This window comes from Hypanus sabinus, chromosome 19 (genome assembly GCF_030144855.1).
Source record: "Hypanus sabinus isolate sHypSab1 chromosome 19, sHypSab1.hap1, whole genome shotgun sequence".
Classification (NCBI taxonomy): domain Eukaryota; kingdom Metazoa; phylum Chordata; class Chondrichthyes; order Myliobatiformes; family Dasyatidae; genus Hypanus; species Hypanus sabinus.
In genome coordinates, this window is record NC_082724.1 from 34,256,450 (window position 1) to 34,282,629 (window position 26,180).

A 26,180-nucleotide genomic window follows, 5' to 3' on the forward strand; every position below is an offset into this window, starting at 1 on the left:
CCTCATAAATTTCTTTGAAGCCTCTTTGGTGCTATCTTATTTTTCTTGAAGAAATGTGATCATAGATATTAATTATAATGCAATAAGTGTTTTATTATGTTGAAACACTCTATTTAAAATGATTGTCTTACATTCTATCTCTCACCCAATAAAGTAAATCAAAATTATGCAAATAAAGAGCAGTTGCATTACCAAACCAGAGCATTTTTTTAATCCCATTATACATTTCTTGTCCCCAGCCCTTATGTCCACTAAATCAGCACACAGAAGAACAGGACCATAAAGTACAACTTCTCCTTGTCCTTTTAACCTCACCAATGCCAGGCTTTGAAATTATTACCTATCCAGTCAGAATATCAAATGAGCAGATTTTTCATGTCCTCCAAGCTTCCACTGAGGCCACAACCTCTGGGTGCTTGAGATTATATTGTTCCGTTGGACGAAATGAATTCATTCCTCACTACAAAACTTTTAAAAGCAACACAATGTTTCAAGCTCCACTGAATGTACAAAGGAGCTCCATGAATCAATTCCAATGAAAATGATAACAGCATGGTGTTTAAACAAAAAACATATAGGAGCAGAATTCGGCCATTCAGCTCAGTGAGTCTGCTCCACCATTTCATCATGGGTTTATCTATTTCCCCTCTCAACCCCATTCATCTGCCTTAAAGCTGAAGAGATTCGTATCATGTCTTCCTTAGATTATGCAATCCCTAAATCGCTGCAGATAAAAGCAGATCAACATCCACCTGACTTCAACAGGATACCAAAGCCCACTTCTGTCCAGGTCACATCTGTCTGCATATATTATATCAAGTTATATCAACCCTAACCTTAAATGACTATATCGAAATTGCAATGCTGACTAACTGGCCAGGCTAAGGATAGTTAGGTGATGTGAAAAAATTTCAATATTAAATTTTAGAGCATTGTCTTATCTCATAATGCCAATAACAAAATTGTTTGATACTTTTACTAATAGAATTTACTTTTTGTTTCAAAGTTACAGATGACTGAAAAGCTACTCTTTACATTGTCTCTCATATCCTCAAGATCTTCTAGTACATAATATAACTAATTTCAGTTCTGTACTATGGAGATGCATCAATCTGCTACCAAGGATCCAGACCTGCTCCAATTTGCCTACTACCATAAAAGGTCTACAGTGGACGCAATCCACCTGGCTCTCCACTTGGACTTGAACCACCTGGATAACAGCAATACCGATACCAAGCTGCTGTTTATTGATTACAGCTCAGCATACAACACCATCATCCCTTCAGTACTATTCAACAAGTTCCAGAACCTGGGCCTCTGTACCTCACTCTCCAACGGAATTCTTGACTTTCTCATCGGGTAGCCACAATCAGTGCAGATCGGTAGTAACATCCCCTCCTCACTTACAAGCAACACAGGCACACCACAAGGATGCATGTTAGTGCACCGCTCTATTCACTCTACACTCATGACTGTGAGGCTATACACAGTTCAAATGCCATCTATAAATTTGCTGATGACACCACCGTGTCAAATAGTGACAAGGAGGAGTACAGGAGTTAGATACTTCAGCTGGTTGAGTGGTGTCACAGTAACCGTGCACTCGCCACCAGTAAGACCAAAGAATGACCGTGGACTTCAGGGAGGGAAGGTCAAGAGAACGTACACCAGTCCTCAGTGAGGGCTCAGCAGTGCCAAGGGTGAGGAGCCTCAGGTTCCTGGGTGTCAATAGCCTGGGCCCCACGTATTGATTCAATTATACAGAATGCATGACAGCGGCTAAACTTCATTAAGAACTTGAGATTTGGTATGTCACAGAATACTCTAACAAATTTCTACAGGTGTACAGTGGTCAAAGTTCAAAGCAAATTTATGATCGAAGTACATATATGTCATCATATACTAACCCTGAGATTCATGTTCTTGTGGGCATACTCAATAAATTCAATAACCATAATCAAGTCACTTAAACTCCTTGCCAACTGAGCATACAACCACTATGCATAAGACAACAAACTCTGCAAACACAGGGAAGAAAAATATAATATTAACAATAAATAGGCAATAAGTATCAAGAACATCAGATGAGCAGTCCTCAAAACTCATTCCATAGGTCCTGTGAACAATTCAGTGATGGGGCATGTGAAGTTCTTTGAAGTTGTCCCCTTTTGGATCAAGAGCCTGATTGTTCAGGAGTAATATCTGCTCCTGAACTTAGAGGTGTGAATCCAAAGGCTCCTGTACCTTCTTCCTAACGGTAGCAATGAGAAGAAAGAGAACATAACCTGGGTGGTGGGAGTCCCTGATGATGGAAGCTGTTTTCCTGCAATAATGCTCCATGTGGATGTGTTCAATGAAGGGGAAGGCTTTACCTGTGATGGACAGGGCTGTATCTAGTACTTTTTGTAGCATTTTCCATTAAAAGTCATTGGTGTTTGTATACTAAACTCTAATGCATGCAGACAATATACTCTCCAGCATCTATGCTGGAGAACCTGGATCTATGTAAGTTTCTCCAGGTTTTAAGATGTCATGCCAAATCTTCGCAAACTCCTAAGGAAGTAGAAGTGCTGTCATGCTGGGCCCAGCATGATCCTCTGAAATGATAACACTGAGGTATTTAAAGTTGCTGACCCTCTCCACCTCTGATCCTCCAATCAGGATTGGCTCATGGACCTCTGATTTCCTCCTCCTGAAGTCAATAATCAGCTACACACACAAAATGCTGGTGGAATGCAGCAGGTCAGGCAGCATCTTTTAGGAGAAGCACTATCGACATTTTGGGCAGAGAACCTTCATCAGGACTAACTGAAAGGAAAGATACTGAGAGGTTTGAAAGTAGGAGTAGGAGGGGGAAGGGAAATGTGAAGTGATAGGAGAAGACCGGAGGGAGTGGGGTGAAGCTGAGAGCCGGAAAGGTGATTGGCAAAAGGGAGACAGAGCTAGAGAAGGGAAAGGATCATGGGACGGAAGGCCAAGATGAAGCCACACTCAGGTTGGAGGAACAACACCTTATATACCAGCTGGGTAGCCTCCAAACTGATGGCATGAACATTGACTTCTCTAACTTCTGTTAATGCCCCTCCTCCTCTTCTTACCCCACCCCTGATATATTTAGGTTTTTTCCCCTTAGCTTTTTTTTCTCTCTTTCTGCCCATCACTCTGCCTGTTCTCCATCTCCCTCTGGTGCTCCCCTCGCCCCTTCTTTCCCCATAGGCCTCCCATCCCATGATCTTTCAAATCTCTCAGTATCTTTCCTTTCAGTTAGTCCTGATTAAGGTTCTTGGCCCGAAATGTCAATAGTGCTTCTCCCTATGGATGCTGCCTGACCTGCTGCGTTCCACCAGTATTTTGTGTGTGTTGCTTGAATTTCCAACATCTGCAGATTACTTTGTGTTTGCCTCTATAATCAGCTGCTTGGTCTTGTGGCTTTGAGTAAGAGGCTGGAGTGGCACCACTCAGTCAGATTTTCAATCTCCCTCCTATATGCTGATTCATTACCACTTTTGATTTGGACTGTGACAGTGGTGTCATCAGCAAACTTAAATATGGCATTGGAGCTCAGCCACACAGTCATAATTGTAAAGCAGGTAGAGCAGGGAGCTAAGCGCACAGCCCTATGGTGCACCTGTGCTGATGGAGATTGTGGAGATGTTGTTGCCAATTAGAATCTGGGGTCGGCAAGTGAGGAAATCAAGGATTGAATTGCACAAGGAGGCACAAGGACTTGAAGCTTATTGATTAGTTTTGAGGGGGATGATGATCTGAATGCCAATCTGTAGTTGATAAAGAGCATCCTGAAGAATGGATCTTTGCTGTCCAGATACTCTAGAGCTGAGTGAAGAGCCAATGAGATGGCATCAACTATGGACCTGTTGCTCCAGTAGGCAAATTGGAGCTGATCTAAGTCACTTCTCATGCAGAAGTTGGTGTGTTTTGTCACCAATCTGTCAAGAGACTTCATCATAATGGTTGTAATGCTACTGGATGATAGTCATTGAGACGGGTTACCAAGTTCCTCTTAGGCACCGGTATAATTGAAACCTGCTTGAAGCAGGTGGGTAGCTGAGACTGCCAAAGTGAGAGGTTAAAGATATCAGTAAGCACTCAGCCAGTCAAATAGCACAGGTCTTTAGTACTTGGTTAGGTTCCCCTTCCAGGCCGGATACTTTCCATGGGTTCACCCTCCTGAAGGCTGCTTGCACGTTGGCCTCAGAGACTGAAGTCACAGGAGCATCAGGGTTGTGGGAGCTCGTGACAGTTCCTCTATGTTTTGATGGTCAAGGTGAGCAGCGAAGGCACTCGGCTCATCTGGAGGTGAAGCCCTGTGGACACGTATAGTGCTTGATTTTACTTTATAAGAGGTGATAGCATTCAAGCCCGGCCAGATCAGTCAAGCATCTTTCATCTTTCATTGTACCTGGATGTCTTGTAGCTTTCTTGAATGCCTCTGATCTAACCGTTAGCAGATTGGAGATCTCATGGTTCATCCAGGGCTTCTGGTTGGGGAGGATTCTGAATGATGGTGTGGGAACACGCTCATCTAGAACTGCTTTTATAAAATCCCTGACAACCATGGTGTACTCATTTAGATCCACAGATGAATCCTTGAATGCAGCCCAATCCACCAACCTGAAGCAATGCTTTAACAGTTCCTCTGCCTCCCGGGACCACCTCTTTGTTGTTCCAATCTATGGAACCTTGCTCTTTAGCCTCTGCCTGTGTGCAAGTAGGAGAAGGACAGCCAAATAATCAGATTTCTCAAAATGTGGTCTGGGCATGGAACAGTAGGCCTTCCTTATCTTAGTTTAACAGTGGTCTAGTGTGTTGGGACCTCTGGTGGCACAGGTTAGATGGTGTTGGTAATTGGGCAGAGATTTCTTCAGACAAGCCTGACTGAAATCCCGCAAGTGCATCGGGATGGACTGTTTCTTGTTTGGAGATGGCATCATGCAGTACCTCAAGCACTTTATTATAGTTGGCCGCTGGTACTATGTAAACTGGGGGTAGGATCATAGATGAGAACTCCCTTGGTAAATAGAATGATGGCATCTGATTGTTAGGCGTACAAGGGCATGGGAACACAAGTTCAACAAAGCCACCACAGAGAATTTATCATGAAACACACACCTCCACCCTTTGCCTTTTCCATATCAGCAGTTTAGTCCATCCTGTGTATCGAGGAGCTTTTGGGTCTGATTGTTGCACCTGGTGTGCTGGCAGTGCATTCTGACTGGTTGCACCACTATCAGGTATGGATAGTACTTAAAACACAATACTCAGCATTGAAAAAGAATGCAGAGGGCTTTAGACTCATCCAGCTCTGTCAGGAGCACAAACTGCCCCACCATCAAGAATATGTTCAAAAGGTGGTGCCTCAAAAAAGTGGCATCCATTATTAATGACCCTTGGCATTTGGAATTACAGTACTACCATCAGGGAGGAAGAATAGGAGCTGGAAGATGCAGACTTTATAGGAACACCTTCTTCCCCTCCACCATCAGATTTCTGAATAGTCAATGAACTCTTGATTGTCACCTCACTATTCCTCTGTTGTGCTCTTTATTATTTTACATTGTAACTTATTTTTTCATGTATTGCACTGTACTGCTGCCATAGGTTCACAGCATATGTGTGTGATAATAAACCTGATTCTGATTCTGCTCGATTTAAAACACTGGAAGCCCACAATGATCAAATAGTCTCCCTGTTTTATTGATGTTGAATATGGGATGAACATTGGTCAGGACATCTTTCAATTAGTTTCATGAAAACTTTATATATACCTGAGGGTTCAGATGGCATTTCACCTCTTTCAAAATAAAGCCTCTTCAACTATGTAGCACACACTCAGTGTTATAGAGAAATGCCATCCTTGTCCCTAGAGTAGAATTTGAACCCCTAAACTTTTGATTGAAAACTGATGTATCTACAATAGCCCAAACCTGTCACTTTAGCTATCTGTCATCTTTAAAGGAAATGTCAAAACTTCTTCCATACTTTACCAGGCTAATGAATGAGAAATCAGATGTATTAAATCGCCTCTGTTAAACTCTGATTGGTGTCTTGAACTCATTTGTAAGAGATTTCTTGAGTGAAGGAACATCAGTGCCTGCGGCACCTGTATTTTCTGCTTTTCATCCCTCTTCTGGAATATTTTTAAGTAAAGCATACATGAATTAGCATGGGCCTCTTCCCTTTTTGCAGCAGTAACTCCCACGGACAAATTTCATTGCAAGGAAAACATTCTACTGTGGCATATAATGTGCATTAACATTCTGTGCACTCAATATTATCTGAAGGACTCATGACTTCTGAGCAATTCCGGAGCCCTGCAGTGTTCAGAGTGAATTTCAAGACTCAAGGCAAAGGAAACCTGGCAAAGGATGAGAAAAAAAACGTTCCCCTATGTTTTCTGCTGTTTGGTACTGCATTTGAATAATAAAAGGGAGTACTGCATAACAGCAAGGTCTATCTTATTATTATCTTCTAATTTATTTCTAATTATACTAAGCTGAAGGTGGGCTGTGATATGATCAAGGACTCTTCACTTACTGTAGGTGGTGTTTCCACACTAACCCCTCAGCTTCTGAATAATAGAATTCAATCACACTTCAGGAACATATCATACTGGAAGTGTGGTGTGATCATTTTCTCAGTGCTCTAAAAACGTATCATTTTCAGTTGAGACTGGAGAATTGTCTTTCCTTATCGACTTCTTTCACCACTGAATCATTCCCTTCAAATGGAGGCTGTCCCCACTACGCCCCTGGTCAGAACAAAGGATGGATTGTGGTGCAAGTTGCAATGCACTTTAATTCGATGCACTAAGGTGGTGGCTGACATTAATCAATAAGATGAGGGCTTTATTTCACGCCCCCCCCCACCATTTTTGGCATTTTATTTATACAGTTATAGGTTGTCCTGATATATTACATAGAGCATACACCATACATGTTCTACACTTTGCACAGCATTTAAATAAATTCATCTCAAAGGCAGTCAAGTACATTAAATGAAATGGCTTATAATCACCCAACCATCTAATAAAACTGTCTATTTCTTTTTTTATGTTTTACTACTGGGTGCATTTCTTGAATCTAATTTGTTTTCAAGATTTTTTTTGAAACAAGTATTGACGAAATGATTAGAAAAAAGTTTCATAAAATTTTTAGAAAATCACCACCAGCTATAAAACTTCCAGCTAACTGTTGAAATTCTACATTTTTTATTCCTTATCAACTAAATTTGTAAATGATATGGAGAAGGATTGTGATAACAAGGGACAGGGAAAAGTCATTGTAGGGTAATGTTATTGGTGGAAGTGTACATAATTTACAACCACCAACATTGAGTTGGAGTTCCCTTTAATAGGCTGATTTTACGTGATGAGGTAATTACGCAAAGGACTTTTACTGTGCTTTGTATTCAGCTTTTGACGTTCAATCGTTCAATAAATAAATGAGTTGCTATGGTTTTTCTTAAACATAAAACACCTCCACTATTTTATTTGTGAAAACCTACATTGGTGATCCCGATGCTCCAGAACAATTCCAGGATTATTGACCATGTCGACCAATGAGGTCTCTTTTGAAACTGCTGGAACTTTGGGAGCAACATGCCATTATTTGGTTTGTATAAACAAAGGCCCATTTCGCACTGTAAGAAATCTCTGCCGACAACACCAAATATTTCTACATAGTAGGATCATTTAGTAACTCCATGGCTGCAAGGGTGGTGTGTCTCCTAGAACACGCCCCTGAACACAATAAATTCCAATCAATGAAAACTCACCTCTTACAGACTTTTGGACTATCGGAGTCTGAGAGCGCCAAACAGTTGCTCTCCTTGCCCGGCCTTGGTGATGTTGAGCCATCAGAGCTAATGAACCACATGCTGTCTCTCCAGGGAAATCACCATTCATGTTTTATTTTTAAAGAACTCTTCAGGCAGCAAATGCCTGATCAAGTTCACATAGCCCTCACTAATGCACTCGTGAAGAACTATAATGGCTGATAGTCTACACTCAGCCAGGCAGCAGTGCATCATTCCTCCTCCTTTCTCTAACTCAATAAGCCTGATCAGCAAGGCCCCAAACATAAGGATGCCAGCGGCTGCAAAGCAGGCCACGCCAGGCCTGTGTTTTTACTAGGCTCGCTTTGGTACGAATGCTAGGAAGTAGCATCTGTCTTGCAGCTTCAACAGTGCCAGCACATTGGGACATCAGAGGACTGTGAACACCGTGGGTTCCATCTGACAGGGTCATCTACAGTTCATTACAGACACCCTTTCCAGGCGCTTCCCGTGTGACATGAGTGCTCAAGTGAGTGTTCTGCCAGCATTACCTATTGAGGAGAAGGCAAAGTGTGAAGGAACCTCACTGGAGATCACCAGCAGCAGTAGGATCCAGATTTATGGGACATGATGGGTGACACTCTGCTTCAGTGGGCAACATGGGACTAAATCCTGGCTAAAGTGACTAGACCTCTGCTTGGTGCAGATTTCCTGTGTGACCAAGGACTATAAGTCGATCTTAACAACTGCCAGCTTGTGGATGTTAAGGACTTTGAGTCATTACACTGCTCCCCCAGAAAGTTCCCCACAACGTCAAGCACATGCACCATTGCACGTGAGCTTAGTCAGCTGCTGGGCGAATTCCCAGACCTCACCAAGCCCACACTCTCCACTACAGTCACAAAACATGGGGTCAGAAACCACATTTCTACAACTGGCCCACCAGACCATGCCCGCGTGCAGAATCTGGACCCAGAAAAGTTGGGAACCACAAAGGCTGAGTTTGCCAACCTGGAAAGACTTGGCATTGTATGCCAGTTGAATAGCCCCTGGGCTTTGCCTCTCCTACGGTCCCTAAATCTGATGGAGGTTGCCACCATGTGGAGGTTACCAGTGTCTTAACAATGCCACCAACTCCGATTGCTAACTGGTCCTACTCATCCTGGATTTGTTGGCATGTTCAGCTGGAAAGTTAATTTTTTCCCAAAGTCAACCTATTCAGGAGCTACCATCAGGTGCCTAAGTGCTTGGAGGACATTCCCAAAATGGCTGTGATAACCCCATTTGGCCTCTTTCGAGTTTCTGCACATGCCATTTGAGCTGAAAAAATGCAGCACAGACTTTCTAATGGCTGATGGACTCTGCATTAAAAGACTTAGGTTTTCTTTCGTTTACTGGATGAGATACTTGTTACCAGTGCATCCAAATGCGAACATGTAACTCACCTCTGCATACTGTTGAGCACTTAAGCCAACATGCGTTGATTATTAACTCTGCTAAATGCCAGTTTGGGTTGACAACCATCGACTTTCTCAGCTGCTGCATCTCTGCAGAAGGTGCGAAAACCCTCCCATCAAAAGTAGCCACTATTCTGTATTTCCCACTGCCCCGCACTACTAAAAAACTGCAGGAGTTTATCGGCATGGTGAGTTTCTATCACCACTTCATTTCGCGAGCAGCTGAACTTATGCTTCCCCAGTATAGTGTACTTAAAGGCAACACCCCTAAACACATGCTTGACTGGTCAGCGGACATGACCAGGGCATTTGATGACACCAAACAAGCTCTTTCTAATGTGATCCTACTGGCGCACCCCCTCTCCAACGCACCCATAGGCGTTACTACTGATGTTCCCGATGTTTCAGACTATGCTGTGGGTGCTGTGCGTGAACAATGGGTTGGAGGCATGTGGCAGCTGCTCGTGTTCTTCAGCCTGCTGCTCCACCCCTACAAAAGGAGGGAGAGTACGTTTGACCATCAGGCTGGCCACCCTTTTTGTTTCCTTTTAGAGGGTCACCATTTCACAGCGTTCACTGACCACAAACCCCTCATGCACATGAAGGCCAAAATATCAGGTCCTTGGTGTTGTGATGGAAAATAACTGGTTCTTTGAGTCTCAACAGTAGAGGCCTGGACACATACAGTTTTAATAATAAGGAATTTATTTACAAGGGGAAGTCGGGTCAACACAAGCAACTACAATACACAGGAAGCGGTGTGGGGACAGGGTACAGTTACACAAACAAAGAACAAGGGAAAAGCACTACAACAGCTATTCCCCTTGACCTTGGATAGCTGCGGCTCCCTTACCAGGACAAACGATAGACCTTCCCAAGCAGAAATCAATGCACTTACCTCCAATGTGGTGGTCTGTAAGAGAGGGCGAGCTAACGCCAAGTCTCACCTTTTAAAGCATGGGGCTGGGCGAGATAATCCAATTAAGGTGACCAATAATTTAGGTGTGCATTGATTAGTTGGGAGGGACCAAATGTTGATTGGCATGTGGTGTGTCCTCCGACCAGCCAGGTGGCAGTGCGTCTGTCACATGGCCGGTATCTCTGGATACACTTGGTCTGCATAGCGGCAATGCCAACTGACCTGTGTATCCGAGTTCACAACTGATAAACAACTTAGCAAGGGAAAGAAATAACATCGTGGTTGATTGCCTCTCACAGCCTGCTGTTGAGGCCATACACAAAGGGGTTGTCTATGCAGGTATGGCAGCCAACCAAGTTACTGACCCAGAAATCAGGGCCTTCTGAATAGCGGTTACAGGCCTGCAGTTGGCTGACATTAAGTTCAGGGAAGCTGGGGTTTCTCTCCTGTGCGATGTCGCAACCAGTCACCCTCGCTCCATAGTGCCCGCAAACTGGAGATGGACAGTTTGTGACTCCATACATGGCTTCTGGCTTCCGGACTGGAAGGCCTCACAGACCTCAGGGCTGTGATGGCCCTGATTCTTGGCGTTAGGCTACAACACACCACGGTACATCACTCACAGTCCAATGGCCTAAGTGAGTGGTTTCTCTGCTCCTTAAAGGCTCCTCTGAGGGCTTCCCTGATGGATGAGTGTTAACATGATCATCTCCTATGGGTCCTGCTAGGGTTCAGAACAACTCCAAAAGAGGACCTGCAGTTGTCTGCAACTGAATTGGTATATGGGAAGCCATTGCAAATGCCAGGTGATTTTATTCCTGACACCACAATGCCTAGTTGGCCTCTCAAAAGCACTCCACCCTCCTCAGTAAATTCTGTTCCTTTGCACCTATTCCTACCTCTCATCTAGGCATACAGCACTCTTGACCCACATTCTGCCTTTTTGTCTTTGTCCACCATGATGCACAGCAACATCCCTTCCCCACCTCTGATCCTCTGATGAGGACTGGCTCGTGCACCTCTACTTTCCTTTTCCTGAAGTCAATAATCAGCTCCTTGGTCTTGCTGACATTGAGTAAGAGGTTGTTGTTATGGTACCACTCAGCCAGATTTCCAATCTCCCTCTTATGTGCTGATTCATCACCACCTTTGATTTGGTGTCACTAAAACAATGGTGTCACCAGCAAACTTGAATATGGAATTGAAGCTGTGCTTAGCCACACAGTCATAAGTGTAAAACGAGTAGAGCAGGGGACTAAGCACACAGCCTTGTGATGCATCTATTCTTGGAGAACATGGAGAACAGAGAACATCATGGAGAAGATGTTGTTGTTAATCCAAACTGACTGGGGTTTCTGAGCGAGAAAATCGAGAATCCACCTGAACAAGGGGTGTTGAGGACAAGGCCTTGAAGCTTATTGATCAGTTTTGAGGGGATGATGGTATTAAATGCCAAGGTTTAGTCGATGAAGAGCATCGTGATGTATATATCTTTGCAGTCCAGATGTTCCAGGCTTCAGTGAAGAGCTAAAGAGATGGAAAATACTGTGGACCTGTTGCTCTGGTAGGCAAATTGGAGCAGATCCAACTCACTTCTCAGGCAGTTGATATGTTTCATCACCAACATCTCAAAACACTTCATTGCTGTGGAGGTAAGCACTACTGGACGATAATCATTGAGGCAGGTTACCACATACTTCTTAGGCACTGATATAAGAGAAGTCTGCTTGAAGCAGGTGGGTACCTCAGGCTGCTGAACAAGGGGTTAAAGATCTCGGTGAACACTCCGCCCATCCCATCTCATCATTCATTCTTCACACCTTGCTACCTTAGAGATGCACCCACCATTCTTTACCCATGAATTTCCTATAATAGACAGCAAGCTGAACTGCTTGCCTCTGTGCAGAGGAAGGTTTGATAAATATACATGATTACATAAGAGAATGTATTTAGGTCTGAATTCTTTTGTTAGCAGAGATACAGTAAGTGTTACTAATTGCACATTTTAAATTGTTTAAAGGTGAAAAGGAAGCTATGAATAGCTAGAGATAAAGGGCAGGAGGTGGGAAAGGATGGGTTGGTGTTCAATGGAAGGCTGGTTAATTGCAACCTTGTGACCTTGCTCTATTGGTGCAAAATAGTATACACATCTCTATATCCTGAACAGCAAAGTGAGAACAGGCTCTCTTGCCCTTGTTACTCACCTCATCTTCCTTCTTATCTGAAGCAGATCTGAATCTTTTCTTCCACCCGCAGGTCCAAATTTACTGATCCGCAATGTTTTGTAATTTTCAGCAAACACTGCTGATTTTGAAGTCGCAATATGATAGATGATTAGCCGACCAGCAGGAGGCAAAGTGTGGGAACAAAAGAGGGCTTTCTTGGTTGGCTGCTGGTCTCTAGTGGTATTCCACAAGGGTCAGTGTTAGGACTTCTTTTCTCATTATAGATCAATGATTTGGATGACAGAATTGATGGCTTTGTGGCCAAGATACGAAGACAGGCAGAGGGACAGGTAGTGTTGAGGAAGCAGGAAATCTGCAGAATACCTTCGACAGATTAGGAGAATCAACAAAGAAGTGGCAGATATAATACAGTGTGGAGAAGTTTAAGGTCATGCACATTGGTAGAAGGACTATTTTCTGAATTAGGGGTGCAAAGGGACTTGTGAATGCATGTGTAGGATTTCCTAAAGTTTGACTTGTAGGTTAAGTTGGTGATAAGGCAAGCAAATGCAATGTTAGCATTCATTTCAAAATGACTGGAACATAAAAGCAAAGATGTAATGCTGAGGCTTTATAAGGCACCGGTTAGAGTATTGGGAGTAGTTTTGGGCCCCTTCTCTAAGAAATGGTATGAGAGGGTCCAGAGGAGAATTATCCCAGGAATGACGTGGTTAACATATGAGGAGCACTTGATGGCTCTGAGTCTGTGCTTACTGTATCTTGAATATTGAAAGACTCAGATAAAGTGGATGTGGTGAGGATATTTTCTAAAGTGGTTAACTCTAGGATTAGAGGGCACAGTCTCGGAAATAGAACATCCCTGATGGCATGGAAGAGTAGAGCTGATGGGCCTAATGGCACAATTCTACTCCAATGTCTTCCGGTCTGATAAAGAGCTCCTCCAATGAACTTCACCTTCAGGATGGCAACTCATTTAATGGCACACCAGGTAAAAAGCATTCATTGTAGTGTTGCTGTGATCCGTTGCTTGGGTTCAGGTGGCTTTGAAGTCAGTGACCCACCAGGCAGATCCAAAACCCTTAGTCTGTTTAAACGGTCAGAAAGTGAGAACAGATTTCCGTGGAACTGTTGAAATAGCAGTTCTGTCGTTCTGTGGTGGCACACTAGCTACGCAAAGTAATGGCATTGATCTTGCAGTTGGTGACAACTCCTTGGGGATTTGGGGTTACCTGTACGATCACATGTGTGCAGTCAGTGTCTCCCTGCTCCTGTATTAAGCCAGTGTGCATTTCACGCCCATTCTTGCTCAAGTGACTATGTGATCCCGTAAACCTTTTGATACTGGTTGAACGCCCAGCTGGTTCAGTCTTTCATTGATTCTATCATGGTTAATATTCTGTTATGGATTTATTGATAATGCCCATAAGAAAAAGAATTTTAGGATTGTATATGGTGATATACGTATATATACTTAGCTAATAAATTTACTTTGAACTTTAAAATGTTTCCAATGCATCATTACCTAGAAGATGGCAGATGACATACATTCCAATCCTCCTAGGACATGACTATCAACAAAATTCTCAACCTCTTCCTGTAGATCAGGTGGAAAATGGAATGGTAGTAAAGGAAACTTTGTCCTTCTCTCACACCTCATTCTCCTATCCTCCCAACTTTGCACCACAAGAAATTCTACAGATGCTGGAAGTCCAAAGCAACACACAGGACTGGAGAAGGGTCTTAGCCCGAAACATCCACTGTCTGTCCACTTCCATAGATGCTGCCTGACCAGCTGTTCCTCCAACATTTTGAGTTCCTGCAACTTCTCAGTTTAGTTTGTGCATGACTCGCTGCTGTCTTGCTTAGTTGGCACCTTGGGGAAGCCATTTCATATCTGCAGTATGAATGTGTCTAGCACCCAGGCTGTCATGGCCTGCAAGCACATTATTATGTAAGTTAGGGGGAGGCACAGAGGTGCAGCAGTTAGCATAACTGCTGAGATTTGGGTTCAATTCCTGCCGCTGCCTGTGACGAGTCTGTATGCTCTCCCCGTGACCACAGGAATTTCCTCCTGTTGCTTGGGTTTCCCCACAGATTCCAAAGACATACGGGTCAGCAGGTCATTTGGTCACATGGGTGTAACTGGCTGGCACGGGCTCGTTGGGCTGGAAGAGCCTCTTACTGTGCTGTATCTCTAAATACATAAAATAAACTGTTGGACTCCCAACAGCTCAGAAATGTAATAAGCTTACTGTTGGAGAAGATTACAGCCTGAAGATAAATGGCTATCACTTGAAATGTTTGAGCATTTAATGGCTCTCTACCTGTATTTAGTATTTATAGATACAACATGGTAACATGCCCAATTACACCCATGTGACCAATTCACCTACTAACCCATACATCTTTGGAATGTGGAAGGAAACCAGATGAAACTTCTAGGTCACAGGGTGAACACAAAAACTCCTTACAGACAGCAGCAGATTTGAACTCAGGTCCCTGCACTATGATATTATTACACTAACAGGTAAACCACAGTGTCGCCACTCACTAGAGTTTAAAAGGATGTTGAAGAATTTCATTGAAACCTACCAAATATTGAACAGTCTAGATAGATTGGACATGGGGAGGATATTTCCAATAGTGGGAGAGTCTGGGACCAGAGGACACAGCCTCAGTATAGAAGAACATCCCTTTAGAAAAGAGATGATGAGGAATTTCTTTAGTCAGAGACTGATGAATCTGTGGAATTCATTGCCACAAATGGCTGTCAAGGCCAAGTCACTGGATATACTTGAATGAACGAACGAGGTCTCCGTCGGTCAAGGTCGACCATGAATGTTGTGTCCCAGTTGTCTAGATATGCAAGCCAGGGCACTATGATATGGAGAGCAAGCTGCTGCCCATGTAGCAAGCTCCCCCTTTCCATGCACCCGATGAACCCAAAGGAACGGCAGAGACCGATACAGTTTGGCACCAGCAGCGTTGCAGTAGCTGGTCTGCATTGAACTCAACATAGGACTGTCTTAGTTACTCCAACTCCGGATTTTTCCCTCTGGGTTTACTCCCGAAGCCTTCCCCATGAGTGGATACAGCCGCAAGGGGAGGCTAATAGTGGTTGATTAATTATGCCCACAAAAGTTACAGAGAAAAGGCAGGAGACTGGGTTAAGAGGAAAAATAAATCAGCAATGACTGAATGGCGGAAAAGACTCGACCGACTAAACAGCCTTACTCTGCTCCTTTGTCTTATGGAAACTGTGGGGAGAAAAGCAATATGACAGTGAGACAGAGAGATAGAAGCTGGAGAGGGCAAGAAGCTCAACGTGGACAAAGAGAAAGATTAAGGGGAAATATGTCAAAGTTAAGGAAAGACAATTAGAGACAAGAGCATAACAAAAGAAGCAGGAACAAGACACTTAGCCCCCCACCCCCCCACCACATACCTGCTCAGCCTTCCCTCCCACAAATTCCACGTTTGTAGCACAAAATGGTAGAGGAACTCATAGGACACGCAGCATCCGTGGAGGAGAGTGAACTGTTGACATTTCAGGCTGAGACTCTTCTTCAAGACTGGGAGGGAAGGCAGAAGACACCAGAATATAAAGGTACAGGGTGGGGGTGAGGAAGACTAGCTAGAAGGTGATAGGTGAAGCCAGGTGGGTGGGAAAGGTAAAGGGCTGGAGAGGAAGGAATTTAATAGAAGAGGAGAGTGGACCATCGGAGAAAGGGAAGAAGGAGGAGCACCAGGGAAAGTGAGGCAGATGAGGAGAAGAGGTAAGAGGCCAGAGTGGGGAATAGAAGAAGAGGGAAGGTGGAGTGATATGAATTACTGGAAGGAGAAATTTATGTTCATGCAGGTTGGACCCTACCTAGAGGGTGACCTCACAGTGGCAAAAGAGGAGGCCACGGACCAACACAGCAGAACAGGAGTGGGGATAGCAATTAAAATGATTGACCACCAGGAAATTCTGCTTTTGATCGATAGATCATTCTGTTTTCTGTTAACCAATTCTCAATCAATGCTAGGATATTACTCCTAATATATCTGATACTACCTCTAATATCTGCTTAATTACCTCAAATGTGACACCCTTTCAAGGTTCATTTGTAAGTGCAAATGCACCTTATTGGGTTGTTCACCATACCTGTCTGCTAGATTGAACCGGAAAGAAGGCAGGCTTGTCAAAGGTTAATTGCCCTTGTGAATACTGCTCAACTCTTTACATTTCTGCCCCACAAGTACCCTGTTGACACTTACTAATGACAGAGTCCAGCATTTTCCCTGATTCTAATACAGCTTTAATGGGTCTTGAGTTTCTTTTTTACTGTCTCCCAGGGTTATATTGCTACCTTCTCTGAGGATGATGGAATAATGGATAATGACAACTAACATCCCAAAATATATGCTCAGAACTACTTATGTTATCCATATAACCTGAGTGCTGAGAATGATTTATTAGCTCCATCCATACAGTCTGGTTGTATGTCCACAACCACCTCCTGCAGAACACTAAGGTGCAGTCCATCAGGTCCAGGAGATACACAGAAAGGAGAAGCAGCACCTTGTATTCTGTCTTGGTAGTCTCTAACCAGACAGCATCAACAGCAATTTCTCTAACATCCAGTAACCTCTCCCCTCTGCACTCCTCTTGCATCTTCCTTTATCCCTCAGGTCCCTTTACCTCTTCTCTTTCCCCTCTCCTTCCCCAATGAGATCTACTCATCACCTTCATCTTCCTCTGGTTCCCTGACTCTTTCGTGTTATGCCATGGTCTAATGTACTCTCCTGTTGCTTTCCTTCTTATTCAGCCCTTTGCATCTTCAACCCATCACTTTCCAGCTTCCCAAATCATTCCCTGACCCACCCCCTTAACATTCCTACTTTTCCCCTTCACTAGGACTAATCTATCACCCACCAGCTCATGCTCCTCCCAGCCTTCTCGCCTATTTGTTCTGGCTTCTGCCCCCGTTGAGTGTCAATTGTCTATTCCCCTCCATAGATGCTGCCTGACCTGTTGAGTTCCTCCAGCGTCTTCTGTGTGTGTTTTCATTTATGTTAGTTTGTCTGTTCCCTTTGGATGTCAGTCCTCTAATATTTAAAATAATAAAACTACAATCCTCTATTATATTTAAGACATTCTCTTAAAAATAAAACAGCAAATATTTGTTTAACTTCACTTCCACTCTCTTATTTCCCAATTTTTCATCAGTGGGACTTGGAATGCAGGACAATTAATTCATTAATTCAATAATGTACATTGTCTAGATATTTCCACTAGATACAAGGACACTGGAGACTATATAATCCACTTTAAAACTGCAGGTCATAATCAGAAAGCAACTGTCAATTAATGAGAAATTTTTAACCTAAATATCCTTAGGTGATCATTGCAGAAGATAAAAAAATTAGTTTTAACAGTAGCAGACTATGGTGCTCCCACTCTTTGAAAGTGCCTTCTATGATTTAAGGAAAACTAAGCAGTATGTGCATGAACATAGCAAAGTCATAGCTATAATTAACTATCCTCTCACACCCCAGTGCTTTGTTACCACTAATGAATGTTTAAATGGAATCCTTTACATTATGAGTCAATGGAACCAATGATGTGTGTGGATGCAAACTGTGTCCTTTGTTAGCTCTCCTTTTCATTGGGAGAAATTAAATTGAGAATGTTGGAGTCACTTCTTTTAATAATGATGAAGCTTCAAATGGAATATTTAACCTGATAAGTGACCTTTCCTAGAAGGAAGGAATTCTCTTGAAAAATTGTGTTAGCTTATCCTTGAATAATGAAAGCAAGAACCTGTGCTGGATTGAAAGGCAAAATTTCTAATTTTGAAAAATCACATGTATGCTGGAAGTACCTACATTATCTACGTAACCTCAGGGCTGACAACACTCTACTAGCTCTGAAAATAGAATCTGCTTAATTCTACCTCTTATTTTAAATTATTCTTTTATAAAAACTCAAAAAGGTCGGCACAACTAATTTCTGTAAAATTAAAAACAGAAGAAACTAAAATATGGCATATTCATGAGCCATTGGTACCGGACTGGCTGCTAAATCTGAATCATCCCAGAAGAATACTGATGTTTCACAGCTGCAAAGCTTCCAAATCCAAACAAGTAGTGATATTTGCTGTTTGTAAACTTAGTCTTGGCTTCTGGGCACACTCTATCAACAAGAATATTCTCAGCTGATCCCTAAAAGCAGGTGTGCTTTCAACATCTAGACTTGATATGGTTTCAAGAGTTGATTTAAACTACTTAGAAAGAGGAAGTCTGTTCACCAGTTTTGAGTCGAATCGTTCAATTGCAGCATCACTAATAAGGGTCAATTAGTTTTACTCAGATGCCCTGGACTTCAATGTAGGAGTTGCTTTCATTTTCAGAAGAAGATGACAAGTCATGATCCAATTTGAAAGAAGTAGCTGGGATTGCTGATGCCCCTATGGGAATTAAATCATCTTCAGGAGACAAGAGAATGTAATGACAACCTTCCCAGCATTGATAAAAACTGAAAAAAAGTGGATTAAATTCTGAAGGTTCTCAAATTCTGCCAATGAAATATTGGCAATGCGAACTGAAGGCACATCACAAGGTCTGGTCTGGAATTGTCCTTGCCAATAAATACATGTAATGTTTAGTAACTTAGATATGGCAATAAAATAAATTTCAACCAAAAAGACCTCTCATAGATGATAGGTGCAGAAGTAGACCATTTGGCCCTTCAAGCCTGCACGGCCATTTTGAGATCATGGCTGATCAACTACTATCAATACCCGGTTCCTGCATTGTCCCCATGTCCCTTGATTCCCCTATCTAGCTCCTTCTTGAAAGCATCCAGAGAATTGGCCTCCACTACCTTCCGAGGTAGTGCATTCCAGACCCCCACAACTCTCTGGGAGAAGAAGTTTTTCCTTAACTCTGTCCTAAATGACCTACCCCTTATTCTCAAACCATGCCATCTGATACTGGACTCTCCCAGCATCTGGAACATATTTCCTGCCTCTATCTTGTCCAATCCCTTAATAATCTTATATGTTTCAATCAGATCCCCTCTCAATCTCCTTAATTCCAGCATGTACAAGCCCAGTCTCTCTAACCTCTCTGCGTAAGACAGTCCAGACATCCCAGGAATTAACCTCGTGAATCTACGCTGCACTTCTTCTACAGCCAGAATGTCCTTCCTTAACCCTGGAGACCAAAACAGTACACAATACTCCAGTGTGGTCTCACCAGGGCTCTGTACAAATGCAAGAGGATTTCCTTGCCCTTGTACTCAATTTCCTTTGTAATAAAGGCCAACATTCCATTAGCCTTCTTCACTACCTGCTGCACTTGCTCATTCACTTTCAGTGACTGATGAACAAGGACTCCTAGATCTCTTTGTATTTCTCCCTTACCTAACTCTACACCGTTCAGATAATAATCTGCCTTCCTGTTCTTACTTCCAAAGTGGATAACTTCACACATTCACATTAAACGTCATCTGCCAAGTATCTGCCCACTCACCCAGCCTATCCAAGTCACCCTGAATTCTCCTAACATCCTCATCACATGTCACACTGCCACCCAGCTTAGTATCATCAGCAAATTTGCTGATATTATTCTCAATGCCTTCATCTAAATTGTTGACGTAAATTGTAAACAGCTGTGGTCCCAATACTGAGCCCTGTGGCACCCCACTAGTCACCACCTGCCATCCCGAGAAACACCCATTCACCGCTACCCTTGGCTTTCTATCTGCCAACCAGTTTTCTATCCATGTCAATGTCTTCCCCCTGATGCCCTGAGCTTTGATTTTACCCACCAATCTCCTATGTGGGACCTTATCAAATGCCTTCTGAAAATCAAGGTACACTACATCCACTGGATCTCCCTTGTCTAACTTCCTGGTTACATCCTCGAAAATCTCCAACAGATTAGTCAAGCATGATTTACCCTTGGTAAATCCATTCTGGCTCGGCCCAATCCTATCACTGCTATCTAGATATGCCACTATTTCATTCTTAATAATGGACTCTAGCATCTTCCCCACCACCGATGTCACCTCATAAGGATAAAAGGTTAAAATTTTCAAAACAGTTAAGATTTGAGAGGAACAAATGTGATTAAGAATTATTCTGCTACTGTCATAAACTTCACTTAGCATTAGGTTCACCATTCAACAGTTGATGTGATTTTTTTTGTCATATGCTTATGTTTTTCTGAAAAAAAAATCTGCTATTTGTGTACATTTTTATACTAAATATTCCAGGTAACTTTACAAATTCACCAAATTATGACTTGCCATGCTAATATTTTACCAGAGCTCACATGTTTCATACTTTTTATAAATGAATCATTGTAAACTATTTATAGTGAACAAATATAACTATGGATATTCAATTGCTTATCTCTGCCATTTTGGGTAAACAGAATATAATAGCTTTGCTTTTTTAAATTTCAGTATTAGAACAGAAGCTCAAAGGAAACTGCTTCACATCCTGGCACTTAAGATTAGGATACAATAAGATACGTGCTAGTTAGATTTACTTGCCTTGGTTGTTTTAACCTTGTTGCCACTGCTGCAGGACCATCCGGAAAGATCTGGAAGAACCTTGCATTCTTCACCTTCCAGGCAGGGATCCATGTGGCACCACCACTTTTGCATCACTACAGAAGCTGGAAAAGCATGGAAAGGGAACTATTTCAGAGGATTAACAAATGACCTTGTTACACATGCAAGTAGAAAGTAGGAAAGAAACTATTTAGATTGTACTATTGAACCTGAGGTACCAACCTCAATCAAAGAAGCTATTAAATATAATATACCTCATTGTCTGTGTCAGAGTGATTTTTGGGTTTAGGTCATTTACATTTAACAAATGGCTTTGGCTACCAGTCTTCTGTTCCTTGACAATGTATTGTGGATTTAATTTGGAACAATGCTTTTCCTAAAAGCTATGAATCCCAGTCCAGATACTGCTGGCATCTGTGGGATGGATATGAATCAGAAAGTGTGAAGTTGGTATGTAGCTTCAAAAGAAAGCATTGTAAATATGGAATTGACCTTTGTGTTTTGCAAATAAATATCGAGCCCCACACTGGGCCAGCGGACCTTTCCACCAAAAGTGTCTCTGTATGATGCCTGCTGAACCTGTTTTGTCAAATACAGAGGCAGCTTTGTATCTACCAGTATCTCTCTCTCTCCGGTGATTTCATTCACGCAACAACAGTCTGGCTATTGGGGTCAATTTGGTTTTATGGCTGAATCTTTGAGCTTCATTTACTAGTTTTAAGTTTCCAACAAATATAAATGGGCCATGATTACAAGAGACATTACCAAAGTTTTGGAAGGTTCTTGATGAACTCTGAAATAGATTGACTCTACCTGTTAAGACATGCATTTGTAGAGTGCAAAGATCTTTAATTTTAAAGCTGTTTATCTCTTTTGTTTTATTCATTGGGCACAGCTCATCTCTTCAATAACTTTCTTCAGTTTTGAAGTCAAGGATTCTCCGGCCCCAGTATATACAACAACAAAGCTGTCCTCCCACTTCCTGTCCCCTACAATGGCAAAGGTTTAAGGTTCTTAAGCAAGTACTTCATACTGTGAGCAAAGAATCTGAGATGAGGAATTATAACAAGAACATCAACAGAAGCTGCTTGAAAGCATGAACACAGCACAAGCATCATCTACAAATTCACCGACAACACCACTGTTACTGAAAAAGTCGCAGATGGCAACGATGAGACGTCCAGGAGTAAGATATATCAACGGGTTGAGTGGGGTCGCAACAACAGCCTCACACTCAATGTCAGCAAGAACATGGAAGTGATTGTGCACTTCAGGAAGAGGAGGGCAAGAGAACATACTCTAGTCGACATTGGGGAGTCAGCAAAAGAAAGGATGATCAGCTTCAAGTTCCTGGTCATCAGCATTTTAGAAAATCTATCCAGGGCTCAATATATTGGTGCAATCATGAAGAAAGCATTGTCAAGAGGCAGTACCTAAATGAAGCAGCATCCATCATGAAGGATCTTTCCCATCCAGGACACGCCGTCCTCTCATTACTACCATCGGAGTGGAAGTAGAGCAACCTGAAGACGCACACATAATGGTTCAGAATTTGCTTCTTCCCCTCTGCCATCAGATTTCTGACTGGTCCATGAATCCATGAACACTCTTGCTATTCCTTTTGCATAATATATTTATTTGTTATTTATAGTAATGTAATGTTGTACTGTAAACAAAACAACAAATTTCATTTCACGTGATAATAAATCTGATTCTGATTTTGATTCCGAGGGAAAAAACTCACTAGTTTCTGAAGCTCTGTAAAATGAGGAGGTTCAGCAGGTTTTGCCAGTGCTTCCATGCTGGTCGACGGACAGGGCAACATAACCTGCAGAGGTCACTGAGTAATTACTCCACCATAAACAGAAACCCAGGAAATTGTGTGCATTGTTGCATGATGTTTAGCTACTTAATGAGACAATAAATCAATATTACTCTTTAAAAACCTTTGTGCACCCATATATTTATTTTATAGTTGGAATAAATATTTCAAAGTTTCTGATCTATTTATAATTTTAAAAATCACTTTTTCATTTGATTTTTAAAGATAATGTTGTTTCAGCAATCTAATTGTAAGTAATTCATTTTGCAACATAAGGAAAAATAATTTTTTGCAACTTAGTCTTCTGCCTCAGAATTATTCCATGGGAGTGACTGCTCAGTTTGCTGGATGGCATCCCTTGTTGGGTGACAGAGATCCCTCAGACCTAACAACTGACCAAAACCAATTTGAAGAAAAAGGTGTGGATTTGGAGAGGCATGAGACATGCTTCCATGCTGTATTACTCTGAGAGTACGAGCAAGAATCAATTAGAAAGAAATATAATACCACCTGCTTTAATACTAAAAGGTTTGTTTAGATCAGTGCCAAACTAAGATGACAGAGCTATTATTGGACCCCATTAGAGTTCATTAAATTTCACATACGTACAATAATTAAGCAACCTTTTGCCTTTATATAATAGCACAAATGGCTCCACATTCATCTTATGGAAAAGAGAGCTTACAGGAAAAGTTACCTTCATTAGACAATAAGATTTTCAATCTAATATTTTTCAATCACAATATCTACCAATTTAACCCTAAATACGAATGATGCAGCACCAAAAGAAAATAGAAAATTAACATGGAATGAAACTCTCTTCTCTTTTTGCACATTATATCCTTAAGATTAGAACTTCTGTATTATAGATTGTTTAAATAGATGGGTTTTGTAGTGTATTTAATATTTGAATATTTGAATAATATTGTAAATATATTGTTTGATTAAGCATTGTTTGTTTGTTTACATACAGTAATTCATTACAGGTTACATGTAAGAAGTACCGAATGTGAATGGCATACATCACTACACCACCACGTCATGTGTGTGCACCTCACTAAAAGAAATAAATAATAGTTAGACCTGTTTTCCAGCTTCCATGTTTTTCTTTCAAGAGTTAAAAATCATAACAGTGGCAATGAGGTAATTTTAAAATGAACCTGAGATTACTACATACATGTTCTTTTTCTTGCAGCAAGTTCTTTTTCTTCTGAAGAAGAGAGACATTTGAGTCATAAAAAAGCACAGCATGTTTCTTCGGAAGGGGCAGAGATGGTCGAGTTTAAAAACGAAGACAGTAAATGAATGAAATTCATGTGTTCATAAGCAGTGAGAACTGGGAGATAATGATTTTTTAAAAAGCAGAAAAGGCTGGCTGCATCAGAAAGATAGATGTGTTCAATTGTGGAACAGATGATGTATACTGAATGAACTGAGCAGTATTTTGAATCAAACAAAATAGCCAATAGCAAGAGTCACTGTTAGAGAGTGCAATAGGTAGAAAAGATTACAGTTTGCTTAGAACTTTTACTGCTCCAACCAAAATAGCCAAAATGAGCTTTGCTGATATAAAAACTTAATGCAGGAAATGATGCAGGGTGGAGCTATATCTCTACTAAAGGAGGGGTAAGGCACTCCTTCCCTTCACTAGCCTCCAAGTCACCCTTGGGAAAGGTATAGCATTTGCTTATCCCCCTGAGCAGGGTCACATGAAGCCATGGGAGCAGGTGATAGATGGTCATATGAGTAGCTGGTATGCATCACAACCGCTGACACAAGACAGGTAATCTCTGATGAATATTGATAATGGCTGGGGTTACCTATGTAGTAAAGACACTGCCCAGAAGAAGGCAATGGCAAACCACTTCTGTAGAAAAATTTGCCGAGCACAATCATGGTCAAAGATCGTCATTGCCTACATCATATAATGACGATGATGAATGCAGAAACATTTAGAACCAAAAACCATTTAGATTGCAGAATGCTTTATGCTTCATAAGTGGAATCAAAAGGAAGGGGAGTCCATTTCAGGTTAAGTGGCTGAATTGAAGAAATTGTCCGAGCATTGTCAGTTCAGTGATGGGGCTAATGATGCACTGAGATTTCTTTTATTTTGTGTAATCTTACAAGAAAGCATTTGAAAATAGCTCCTAACTGAAGTGTAACTCAAATTTAAAAGAGGAGTTGAAATTGCTATAACAATGGAAACAGCAGTCAGAGATGCAATGAGTTACAGACCGGAATGAAAGTGAGTGTGAACAAAATTGCAACATCTAGACAGAAACCTGCCTGGCCAAACAAATGTGTTTCCTTTGTGGCAGGGGTTCACATACACCAGGCCAATGTGGAAAGGTGAAACCTGCAGAAAATGCAACAAAGTAGGACATACACAAAGAGCTTGTTGGGCAGACAAAATTAGAAGGACTGCAGAGGGAAGAGAAAAAGATAAAAAGTCAATATGCAGTTTCACAAATACTAATCTGTATGCTGTTGATGAAAAAAAAATATTAATGATGAGACAGGCCTGAGTAGCCTTGAGGTATGCATTGTAAAAGCTAACAGGAGAGAAGCAATATGCTTACACAAGAAGTGAACAACAAATTAATTAAAATGGAATTTGACACTGGTTTGGCCATTTCAGTCATTCCATAAAATGAGTTTGAATCGCATTTCAAAGATATTGAGGTGAAGCCTGCAGATATCCAACTGATGCACCATCAATAACTCTTGCAGACATGAGGCGAGATATAGGCTTTTATTGACTAGAAGAAAGAACAAGCAGCAATTGACCACCACACTGCATCCTGGAGACTGAGGCCGGGGCGGTGTCCCCAATCGCCTTTATACCGGGGTTCGTGGGAGGAGCCATGGTCAGTGGGAGGAGCCACAGGAGCAGTCAGCGTGGGAGCGTGTCCAGACAGGTATATGTAGTTCATCACACCAACTAAGAACTTATATTGCACAAAAAGTAACTTCTGTAGGAATGATATTTGTAACAGTGAAACACAACAACTAACCCGCCACACTGGGCTTGTATCCAGTAAAAACAGGAGGGCCAGCATTTTGAGGGTGTGATTGGCTGAAACAACTGCAATGTTATTGGACATCCATCCACCAGTTGCATGCCACATCACCTGCAATAGAGTCAACTGAAAGCAAGTTAAGAAAGGTACTGGATGATGCCACTGCAGTGTTTAAGGATGGCTTTGGAAAATTCAAACATTTCAAAGGTAAAATAGTGTTAAATGAAAATGCCACACCCAAGTTTTGCAACACCCATCCGGTTCCTTATGCCATCTGTGATAAAGTAACCAGTGAGATAGATCGTATGGAGGCTGAAGGAATTCTTTCCAAGGCTGAGTGGAGCCCATGGGCAATGCCAGTTGCCCCAGTAGCCAAGAAGAATAGGTCTATCAGTATCTTCGGTGATTTTAAG

General features: G+C 41.9%; 1 protein-coding gene across 1 annotated transcript in view; it reads right to left on the bottom strand.

The window, feature by feature from the left end:
- tafa4b (TAFA chemokine like family member 4b) overlaps positions 1–26,180 on the bottom strand; it is a 312,792-nt gene that overhangs the window by 85,560 nt on the left and 201,052 nt on the right. Inside the window, exon 5 of the mRNA XM_059944865.1 lies at positions 20,902–21,026. Coding sequence (XP_059800848.1) covers positions 20,902–21,026 — 125 coding nt within the window. The remainder of the gene's footprint in view (positions 1–20,901; positions 21,027–26,180) is intronic.